Below are 12,076 nucleotides of genomic sequence, written 5' to 3' on the forward strand. Positions count from 1 at the left end.
AGCTTCTTCATGTATAGCACAAAGGTTAGAGAGTCATAAGTGCAGTTATTACTGGGGTCCTGATGAGGCTGTAGGCTTGGTCCAAGGTGTGGTGCCTGAGCTTCTTCATGTATAGCACAAAGGTTAGAGAGTAGTAAGTGCAGTTATTACTGGGGTCCTGATGAGGCTGTAGGCTTGGTCCAAGGTGTGGTGCCTGAGCTTCTCCATGTATAGCACAAAGGTTAGAGAGTCGTAAGTGCAGTTATTACTGGGGTCCTGATGAGGCTGTAGTCTTGGTCCAAGGTGTGGTGCCTGAGCTTCTTCATGTATAGCACAAAGGTTAGAGAGTAGTAAGTGCAGTTATTACTGGGGTCCTGATGAGGCTGTAGGCTTGGTCCAAGGTGTGGTGCCTGAGCTTCTTTATGTATAGCACAAAGGTTAGAGAGTCGTAAGTGCAGTTATTACTGGGGTCCTGATGAGGCTGTAGGCTTGGTCCAAGGTGTGGTGCCTGAGCTTCTTCATGTATAGCACGAAGGTTAGAGAGTAGTAAGTGCAGTTATTACTGGGGTCCTGATGAGGCTGTAGGCTTGGTCCAAGGTGTGGTGCCTGAGCTTCTTCATGTATAGCACAAAGGTTAGAGAGTAGTAAGTGCAGTTATTACTGTGGTCCTGATGAGGCTGTAGGCTTGGTCCAAGGTGTGGTGCCTGAGCTTCTTCATGTATAGCACAAAGGTTAGAGAGTGGTAAGTGCAGTTATTACTGGGGTCCTGATGAGGCTGTAGGCTTGGTCCAAGGTGTGGTGCCTGAGCTTCTTCATGAATAGCACAAAGGTTAGGGAGTCGTAAGTGCAGTTATTACTGGGGTCCTGATGAGGCTGTAGGCTTGGTCCAAGGTGTGGTGCCTGAGCTTCTTCATGTATAGCACAAAGGTTAGAGAGTGGTAAGTGCAGTTATTACTGGGGTCCTGATGAGGCTGTAGGCTTGGTCCAAGGTGTGGTGCCTGAGCTTCTTCATGTATAGCAGAAAGGTTAGAGAGTCGTAAGTGCAGTTATTACTGGGGTCCTGATGAGGCTGTAGGGGTTGGTCCAAGGTGTGGTGCCTGAGCTTCTTCATGTATAGCACAAAGGTTAGAGAGTGGTAAGTGCAGTTATTACTGGGGTCCTGATGAGGCTGTAGGCTTGGTCCAAGGTGTGGTGCCGGAGCTTCTTCATGTATAGCACAAAGGTTAGAGAGTCGTAAGTGCAGTTATTACTGGGGTCCTGATGAGGCTGTAGGCTTGGTCCAAGGTGTGGTGCCTGAGCTTCTTCATGTATAGCACAAAGGTTAAAGAGTCGTAAGTGCAGTTATTACTGGGGTCCTGATGATGCTGTAGGCTTGGTCCAAGGTGTGGTGCCTGAGCTTCTTCATGTATAGCACAAAGGTTAGAGAGTCGTAAGTGCAGTTATTACTGGGGTCCTGATGAGGCTGTAGGCTTGGTCCAAGGTGTGGTGCCGAGCTTCTTCATGTATAGCACAAAGGTTAGAGAGTCGTAAGTGCAGTTATTACTGGGGTCCTGATGAGGCTGTAGGCTTGGTCCAAGGTGTGGTGCCTGAGCTTCTTCATGTATAGCACAAAGGTTAGAGAGTCGTAAGTGCAGTTATTACTGGGGTCCTGATGAGGCTGTAGGCTTGGTCCAAGGTGTGGTGCCGGAGCTTCTTCATGTATAGCACAAAGGTTAGAGAGTAGTAAGTGCAGTTATTACTGGGGTCCTGATGAGGCTGTAGGCTTGGTCCAAGGTGTGGTGCCTGAGCTTCTTCATGTATAGCACAAAGGTTAGAGAGTAGTAAGTGCAGTTATTACTGGGGTCCTGATGAGGCTGTAGGCAACTGGGGTCCTGATGAGGCTGTAGGCTTGGTCCAAGGTGTGGTGCCTGAGCTTCTTCATGTATAGCACAAAGGTTAGAGAGCAGTAAGTGCCGTTATTACTGGGGTCCTGATGAGGCTGTAGGCTTGGTCCAAGGTGTGGTGCCTGAGCTTCTTCATGTATAGCACAAAGGTTAGAGAGTAGTAAGTGCAGTTATTACTGGGGTCCTATTGAGGCTGTAGGCTTGGTCCAAGGTGTGGTGCCTGAGCTTCTTCATGTATAGCACAAAGGTTAGAGAGTCATAAGTGCAGTTATTACTGGGGTCCTGATGAGGCTGTAGGCTTGGTCCAAGGTGTGGTGCCTGAGCTTCTTCATGTATAGCACAAAGGTTAGAGAGTAGTAAGTGCAGTTATTACTGGGGTCCTGATGAGGCTGTAGGCTTGGTCCAAGGTGTGGTGCCTGAGCTTCTCCATGTATAGCACAAAGGTTAGAGAGTCGTAAGTGCAGTTATTACTGGGGTCCTGATGAGGCTGTAGGCTTGTTCCAAGGTGTGGTGCCTGAGCTTCTTCATGTATAGCACAAAGGTTAGAGAGTAGTAAGTGCAGTTATTACTGGGGTCCTGATGAGGCCGTAGGCTTGGTCCAAGGTGTGGTGCCTGAGCTTCTTCATGTATTGCACAAAGGTTAGAGAGTAGTAAGTGCAGTTATTACTGGGGTCCTGATGAGGCTGTAGGCTTGGTCCAAGGTGTGGTTCCTGAGCTTCTTTATGTATAGCACAAAGGTTAGAGAGTCGTAAGTGCAGTTATTACTGGTGTCCTGATGAGGCTGTAGGCTTGGTCCAAGGTGTGGTGCCTGAGCTTCTTCATGTATAGCACAAAGGTTAGAGAGTAGTAAGTGCAGTTATTACTGGGGTCCTGATGAGGCTGTAGGCTTGGTCCAAGGTGTGGTGCCGGAGCTTCTTCATGTATAGCACAAAGGTTAGAGAGTAGTAAGTGCAGTTATTACTGGGGTCCTGATGAGGCTGTAGGCTTGGTCCAAGGTGTGGTGCCGGAGCTTCTTCATGTATAGCACAAAGGTTAGAGAGTGGTAAGTGCAGTTATTACTGGGGTCCTGATGAGGCTGTAGGCTTGGTCCAAGATGTGGTGCCGGAGCTTCTTCATGTATAGCACAAAGGTTAGAGAGTAGTAAGTGCAGTTATTACTGGGGTCCTGATGAGGCTGTAGGCTTGGTCCAAGGTGTGGTGCCTGAGCTTCTTCATGTATAGCACAAAGGTTAGAGAGTCGTAAGTGCAGTTATTACTGGGGTCCTGATGAGGCTGTAGGCTTGGTCCAAGGTGTGGTGCCTGAGCTTCTTCATGTATAGCACAAAGGTTAGAGAGTCGTAAGTGCAGTTATTACTGGGGTCCTGATGAGGCTGTAGGCTTGGTCCAAGGTGTGTTGCCGGAGCTTCTTTATGTATAGCACAAAGGTTAGAGAGTCGTAAGTGCAGTTATTACCGGGGTCCTGATGAGGCTGTAGGCTTGGTCCAAGGTGTGGTGCCGGAGCTTCTTCATGTATAGCACAAAGGTTAGAGAGTCATAAGTGCAGTTATTACTGGGGTCCTGATGAGGCTGTAGGCTTGGTCCAAGGTGTGGTGCCTGAGCTTCTTCATGTATAGCACAAAGGTTAGAGAGTAGTAAGTGCAGTTATTACTGGGGTCCTGATGAGGCTGTAGGCAACTGGGGTCCTGATGAGGCTGTAGGCTTGGTCCAAGGTGTGGTGCCTGAGCTTCTTCATTTATAGCACAAAGGTTAGAGAGCAGTAAGTGCCGTTATTACTGGGGTCCTGATGAGGCTGTAGGCTTGGTCCAAGGTGTGGTGCCTGAGCTTCTTCATGTATAGCACAAAGGTTAGAGAGTAGTAAGTGCAGTTATTACTGGGGTCCTGTTGAGGCTGTAGGCTTGGTCCAAGGTGTGGTGCCTGAGCTTCTTCATGTATAGCACAAAGGTTAGAGAGTCATAAGTGCAGTTATTACTGGGGTCCTGATGAGGCTGTAGGCTTGGTCCAAGGTGTGGTGCCTGAGCTTCTTCATGTATAGCACAAAGGTTAGAGAGTAGTAAGTGCAGTTATTACTGGGGTCCTGATGAGGCTGTAGGCTTGGTCCAAGGTGTGGTGCCTGAGCTTCTCCATGTATAGCACAAAGGTTAGAGAGTCGTAAGTGCAGTTATTACTGGGGTCCTGATGAGGCTGTAGTCTTGGTCCAAGGTGTGGTGCCTGAGCTTCTTCATGTATAGCACAAAGGTTAGAGAGTAGTAAGTGCAGTTATTACTGGGGTCCTGATGAGGCCGTAGGCTTGGTCCAAGGTGTGGTGCCTGAGCTTCTTCATGTATTGCACAAAGGTTAGAGAGTAGTAAGTGCAGTTATTACTGGGGTCCTGATGAGGCTGTAGGCTTGGTCCAAGGTGTGGTGCCTGAGCTTCTTTATGTATAGCACAAAGGTTAGAGAGTCGTAAGTGCAGTTATTACTGGGGTCCTGATGAGGCTGTAGGCTTGGTCCAAGGTGTGGTGCCTGAGCTTCTTCATGTATAGCACAAAGGTTAGAGAGTAGTAAGTGCAGTTATTACTGGAGTCCTGATGAGGCTGTAGGCTTGGTCCAAGGTGTGGTGCCTGAGCTTCTTCATGTATAGCACAAAGGTTAGAGAGTAGTAAGTGCAGTTATTACTGGGGTCCTGATGAGGCTGTAGGCTTGGTCCAAGGTGTGGTGCCTGAGCTTCTTCATGTATAGCACAAAGGTTAGAGAGTGGTAAGTGCAGTTATTACTGGGGTCCTGATGAGGCTGTAGGCTTGGTCCAAGGTGTGGTGCCTGAGCTTCTTCATGAATAGCACAAAGGTTAGGGAGTCGTAAGTGCAGTTATTACTGGGGTCCTGATGAGGCTGTAGGCTTGGTCCAAGGTGTGGTGCCTGAGCTTCTTCATGTATATCACAAAGGTTAGAGAGTGGTAAGTGCAGTTATTACTGGGGTCCTGATGAGGCTGTAGGCTTGGTCCAAGGTGTGGTGCCTGAGCTTCTTCATGTATAGCAGAAAGGTTAGAGAGTCGTAAGTGCAGTTATTACTGGGGTCCTGATGAGGCTGTAGGGGTTGGTCCAAGGTGTGGTGCCTGAGCTTCTTCATGTATAGCACAAAGGTTAGAGAGTCGTAAGTGCAGTTATTACTGGGGTCCTGATGAGGCTGTAGGCTTGGTCCAAGGTGTGGTGCCGGAGCTTCTTCATGTATAGCACAAAGGTTAGAGAGTCGTAAGTGCAGTTATTACTGGGGTCCTGATGAGGCTGTAGGCTTGGTCCAATGTGTGGTGCCTGAGCTTCTTCATGTATAGCACAAAGGTTAGAGAGTCGTAAGTGCAGTTATTACTGGGGTCCTGATGAGGCTGTAGGCTTGGTCCATGGTGTGGTGCCGGAGCTTCTTCATGTATAGCACAAAGGTTAGAGAGTCGTAAGTGCAGTTATTACTGGGGTCCTGATGAGGCTGTAGGCTTGGTCCAAGGTGTGGTGCCGGAGCTTCTTCATGTATAGCACAAAGGTTAGAGAGTCGTAAGTGCAGTTATTACTGGGGTCCTGATGAGGCTGTAGGCTTGGTCCAAGGTGTGGTGCCTGAGCTTCTTCATGTATAGCACAAAGGTTAGAGAGTCGTAAGTGCAGTTATTACTGGGGTCCTGATGAGGCTGTAGGCTTGGTCCAAGGTGTGGTGCCCGAGCTTCTTCTCTTCCATGTTTAATGCAATACACCTGAGAAGTGACAATCCCAGGGGGCAGTATGTAGGTGGGGTGGGATGCAGTCTCAAAATCCCTGCATATAATGACATGGGGGTAAGAACTACATAAAGCATGAATCCCCAGACTAAATGTTAAAGGCTACCAACAAGAGCACACCATCTAGGAGAATGAGTGCTCATGGATGTATCCATAGATATCATTGTGGTGATATCCCTCTGTCAGACCTTTGTAAGATTTTATTTAACATTTATTTACCAGGAAAGTCCAACTGGGGCATAGACCTGGGGAAAAATGCTCCAGACGCATGTCTTTGGAATATGGGAAAAAAACGGAGCACCCAGAAAAAGCCCATACCAGTGTAGGGAGGGCATGTAGATTCCACAGAAGGCACCCCAGCCGAGAATCAAATTGGGCAACCTCTTGTTGTGAGGCGACAAAGCTAAACGCTGCACCACATTACCCTGCTGAAGTAAGGCAACCTTTATGGTGTGGGGCATGCAGAGAATGCCATAGTTAGTGTGGTTTATTGAATTTGATATCTTTTTACTGAAAGAGTAGAGAGATAGGGGTATAATATGGGTTGGGGTATAGGCTATTAAATAGTTTTCAGGATGTGATTGGGCTAGATAGGAAGGACAGGGTCAGTATAGGTGACTAGGGGATTCAACAATAAAGGAACCCAGTTCAGTGTAGGTTTTAGAAAATACCTTTTCAGGTTTAGGTTGTAGACAGACATCTAATTGCCAGAATGTACAGTAAACGATGCAATATTTAGGAATTCTGAGTAAGGGATAGGAGGCTTTTCTATCTGGACGAATGCATTTTTTTGAATTCTCTGTGAACATTTGCATTCACAACAGAGTAGAATTTTGAAAGCTGCTGCTCACCTTGAAGTAGGGAACTGTCAATGATGAAGAATGAGTTACGTTGTTGGACACTGATTGGAAGAATGGAGTCAAGAATAGAGGAGGTAGTTTGGGGACTCTGAGGGATACAGGCAATTTAGGCATCTAACTACCATCATGTAGCCTAAAAAGAGACAGCCAGGTAGAGGTTTTTGTTAATTTAGCTAAGTAGATAAGCATTTTCAGTGGTGTATGCATTAGCTTGCTAATCTAACCAGCTTGCCTTAATGCAGGTAGAGAAAATGTAGAAAACCTCCTCTGTATTTTGAATTATACATTTTGCATTACACACCATATGGCACATGCCTAGTGAGAGCAGAAGATGAATATAATGTTGTCATGTAGTAATGTGAGTGAGTGAGACTGTGAGTGAGTGAGTACGTGAGTGGTAGCTCTCATCAAGGCCCAGAAAGGAAAGCAGGAGTGTAAAATAATGTGTTAATTGTAAATGGCACTGCTTTTCTGCAGTGGCTTCTAGTTCTTTTCAGTCATTTAGATGAGCACAAATTTACACTACTTATCGGCCTGAACGGCAGGGTAGCAGTGGCAGGGAGAGTACAACAGAGGTTCTGTGACTTGGCTTGTTTGTGTGACATGGATATATGAAGAGTTACATTTGCTTCAGAACTGTTCATAGATAATTTTGTGATCTGTTTTGTTGCCAGGTTTCCAGTGGCAGTGATTCTGCTTGTGACGAAACACCATACACACCTCTACCTCAGTCGAAAGAGCCTGCCAGTCCCTCTGGTAAGCAGAACACAGTTTTCATTATTTTGTGTGCTTCATTATAACCAGATTCCTGCATTTGATTGAAGAGTTAGATTTTTTTTCATTATCCTAGATCAGGGTTCTACACCTGGATAGGTATGACAGACCCCTTTCTGAGTTCCTTTATGCACTGTAAACATTGACCTGCATCTTCTTTACTGAATGTTCTGGTTTATAACTATGAGTCCCCTTCTGTACACCTTATGAATGCATTACCAGAGTCAAAGTGTGTAGTACTGTTTGTCAGAAGTTCACAGAATAAAATGAAATGAAAAGCTTTGTGTGTATTTAAAAAATAATAATTTGAATAAATCCTGAGGAATAAGAGGACATTTGCACAGTCTGTACATCAAGCGTAAAGACAAAGGCACATTGTATAGTGCTGCCATGCTAGTATGTTTCCTTAGACTCACAAAAAAGTGTTACAAAAAATGTATTTCATGAACACTGTCATTTTTTATGTAGTTATGATGCTGATAGGATGTACTACTTGTGACATTTGCTTTTAGCTTGGTAACTTGCTGTGCCTTAATGATCACTTTTTGGTAGCAATTGACTGGGCTTGTATCTCACAGAATATGGTTTACTGAACTAAATCCAACTTCTGTAAAAGTAAAACTTAACTGACTTTTATAACACATCATGACAAAGAAAAGCATTAGAAATTAGAAACACTTGTGATTCTAAGGTCATGTCCACCAATTAATCTTGGCTCAGTGATGCTTTACATGGTCCAAAGTCACTTGCGCAGTGCATCCAGGTTTAATGAAGAAGCATGTGAGATGGTTAAGGAAGGTGGTTTCCAAACATTGTGTTCACTTCATAGGTCCCTCTGAAACATCAGCTAATGCAACAAGCTGTCACACTTCCTCCGCTTGCCATGTCTCTTGAAGGAAATGTGGACACCACCTTTGTCTATTCAATACTCTTTGAAACTTGAACTGGTGAAGATAGAGGATGTGACTGCCAAGATGACTGTGAAATCTTCTTCAGTGCTTAATCTTGCCTATGAAATCTTTTTTGTTGGACAAATAATGGAGTTTGTGTCTAATGTGCCGAATCCAGGATATAGTTCACTATCAACAGTCACTTGAATATTGTAGCTTTTATTGTTATCTGTGACATCCCCTCTCTAGGCCAGTAATCAAGTAGCCTGAATCATCACCACTGACACAGGAGAGGGACATTCACTTGGAACAGAAATGGATACACTCAGTATTTCCAGATGCAGCTCTCTGCATCAAGCACAATTTCCCTTAAGAACACACAGAGAGCACACTCAGCCAAGGGTCTGGGTTTCTCTCTCACTCTCGATCTCTCTCTCTCTCTCTCTCCCCAGGTCCCCAGTAAGGCTCCCCACTGGCACAGCAGTAAAGTTAATTCCTCAGCTTAGTGTCCAAGCCAAGTCCCCCAGCACCCTCTCTGTGAAACCAGTGCTTTGTGTCCCTGATCCAAGTAGTTCACACACACATACACACACACACTTTGAGATTTGATTTGTGCGTACACACACACGCACATGCACACATGAAAGGTTGGCACAGATTAACTAGCTATGCCACCTTCTGCCCAGACTATAAGGTAGTTGCACTGCCACCAGACAATCCAAAGCCAGCTACTCCAAGGCTCTTACAAGGGTACCCAGTTATACTGAGTGAAATTAATATTAATACAAATGGTCGTATGACCAAAGCAGTAAGGCTTTCAGGTGTGGCCACAGAGTCACCAAACAGATATGAGTACTCTCAAAGGTTAAAATATTCTCTAAAGGCCCAGCCACAATGGAATTTTTAAACGTATTTAATAATAAATAATAAAAGAACATGAAAATACTAAATATCTATTTACAATAAACAACAGCGTTTCAACCACAGGAAATATTAAAGTAACACAGATGAATAGCTTCACACAGATACAGAAAAACAGTACTTAACTAATCTCAATATATTTTCCTGACTAATCTAGAGTTGCTATTCCCTGGTCACTTACTAGCCTAAGGCAAGATAAAGTAGGTGAGTGATCCTTCTATGTCAAGTTTCCAAAACAGAATACTGTGAGACCTTAATCTCAACTAGTATTAAACATTATTTTTGTGATGGATTCCAGAATGACATCACATACATTTGGTCATCTGACTTCTGGTTCCCATGCAACCCCCATTGCTAGAAACTACCAGGATTAACACCTATGTGTCAATAACACACACACACACACACACACACACACACACACACACACACACACACACACACACACACACACACTCTTACTAAGATCTGCTGAAGCTCCTGGAAGTCATAAAACACTTCCACATTTCCTACAGGAGCTATTAAACCATACGTCTTACAGACATTGTGTCTCTGGCTTCATTCAAAACTGTGAGATAACATCTTTATGGCCTAGGCCCAGTAATTTAATTTCTTACTATTTTTTAAAGTTAGCTGTAGCTGAGCTTAACCTCTTCTCGTCTAGTGTCCTCTGCTAACATATATATTTAATGCAGTTACAACAGAGTCAAGATCCACTGTTGGTACATTTTTAACACAAGCAGCTTTACAAATACATTTTTCTACACACACATCTGTACAGATCAGTCATATAAATGACATATTCTTTACAAAATTCCAGCTAACTGTGCTGTCATGTGTTACACATCCACTGCCCTGCTTCTCCTGGCATAGCTGGCAGTACATCATATCTTCACATCACCTTTAGTTGATCTCCCAAGTAAAGCACTATGTTTTATCAAAAAAATCTACTACTACCACTCTGTCTACCTAGGACTTTATATTTTTTTTACAAATTATTATCATGGCATTGAACAATAGGTGTTAACAGAACTGATACTGTTTAACATGTTGTAAGTTATATTAAAATATAAACATGATAAATATATAACTTTTAATTGGTTAAAAAAAACTGTCTTAGAATACAAACTATGAAACAATTCATCTCTTTAATAAAAGAAAGACTGGAGACAGAGGAATAATGTTTGTCTAAGACTAGACAAAAAAAATGAAATAGACTAAAGCACATTATTAGAAAGATCTAACCAGGGCGTTCTCTTTTGGGCTTTGATGTATTTGCAGACTTTTGTTGCCATCTTCTGACTGGTGCCATTGTGATGCAAAGTCTTCTTCCTCAGTCCCTGTTCTGGCTGCTAGTTTTGCAGCCCCTGCTTTGGCTTGGAGGTTTGCCTATAAGGTAGTAGTTTTTGCTTGTCTTGCCATGAGTGGTTTGCTTTCTTGTTGTATCAAAGAGTTGTTAGTGCTTATAATCTATGTAGGCCTCTACACTCATTAGGCAAGGGGCTGCTATTTTGTTCTCAGGGTCCTCTTGGACTATCTGGGTATGCATTCATTTGCATATCTGATGCATTCTGAATTCACTACATGACCAAATTTAGGAAAGTTACCTCTGTGGGTAGAGTCAAAAAGTCCCTCATAATGTACCTCTTCTGCAAGGCTTTCATAAACTAATGTTTTATGCTGTTCAGTTATATCTTTCAGCTATGTGTTGCTATATATTATTTTTTTATTGTATCTTTTTGAATTTATATGAATTGTATATTTTCTTTTATAATGTTCCTAGGTTTAATCATGGAAATAATTGAAAGACTGATTAGTGAAACCTGTCAGTAGAGGATTGGTAAAAATTAATAGTACATTTTTCCCCTTAAATATAACTGTGCATCAACTATTAAACATATACCATTGCTTTGCAAACATAAAAAAGTGCCGCATTCAATTTTTTTAAACTAAGCTAGACCATAGTATGAATGCCCCAGGTTTTTAAGCCACCTGTGTAAACATTTTTCAGCATTGCATTCCTAAATCTTATGGTTGGAAACAGGGCCAATCAGAAACATGAAATGGAAAGATGAAATGATGGGAGCTTGACCTACTCCAAAACACAGCAGAAAAAAAATATTTTAGCAAGGAGATGCGCTGTCCCATGTCTCACACACCTATAAACCTTTGCAATTTGATTATTCTTTCTCCAAGATTATAGCTGTCAGGGTCAGGAAGGGCATTCCTATTTCTAAGACTGTGTAACTTCTGAGTGAAATCAGCACCAGCCTTCTGATGAACAATTGCCTTATGTTGAATTTCTGATCATTTGCTCGTTCAAGAGTCAGTGAGCTAAATGAACCTCCATTTCAGACAAAAGGTAGAGAAAAGTGTTTGCATGTTAGTACCATGTTACATGAATGGGTCTGTGTACTGATTGTCATACATATGAAGATGTGATGCAATCATGAAGTGTTAAAAGTAAACAGACTGAGTGGAAGAAGGAAGGGGAACTCTTGTTTCTACTCCATCTACAGAGAGTACATCTGCATTACATTCTGCAACATAAGTGGAATGGTTTGAAGGGACAAGTTTATCTCACAGAGGTTACCAGTGCTCTGGAACAGACTCCTCATCTACATAAAACAAAGTTCATCCCTGTCCATATTAAAGCTCAATTTAGATCTACAGATGGGTTACCAAACATTTGCCCCAGGACTGCCTTCTGCACTACTAATGGTTAGGGGCAGTTCCTAAATGCTGCATCCCATGCATGCTCAAGTTATCTATGACATGATCACAACTGTTCTCCATAGGGGTAATATATAATTATCAGCCATGGGATGGATAAGGCCACTCTGTAACCAAAAAGGAATAGGTTAAGTCAATCACAAAAAGGGAAACTGGCTAGTCTTAAAATGGCCCACAAGGACAGCTAGCCTAGTACTTACCTACAAACCTGTGAGTGAAAGTGGTCAGTTTTGGGGAGAAATACACTTCCAGATAGTTGTGCCACTATGAAAAATGAAGCACATTAATAGACAGAGAA

The 12,076-nt window shown here is 43.4% G+C and overlaps 1 protein-coding gene across 1 annotated transcript in view; it reads left to right on the forward strand.

The window, feature by feature from the left end:
• The window catches only part of LRMDA (leucine rich melanocyte differentiation associated), a 2,308,867-nt gene that overhangs the window by 1,528,228 nt on the left and 768,563 nt on the right, over positions 1 to 12,076 (forward strand). The window contains exon 5 of the mRNA XM_044055519.1: positions 7,135 to 7,216. Within this exon, the coding sequence (XP_043911454.1) occupies positions 7,135 to 7,216 (82 nt within the window). The remainder of the gene's footprint in view (positions 1 to 7,134; positions 7,217 to 12,076) is intronic.

This window comes from Protopterus annectens, chromosome 14.part0, assembly GCF_019279795.1.
Source record: "Protopterus annectens isolate FY-2018-M chromosome 14.part0, PAN1.0, whole genome shotgun sequence".
Taxonomy (NCBI): Eukaryota; Metazoa; Chordata; order Ceratodontiformes; family Protopteridae; genus Protopterus; species Protopterus annectens.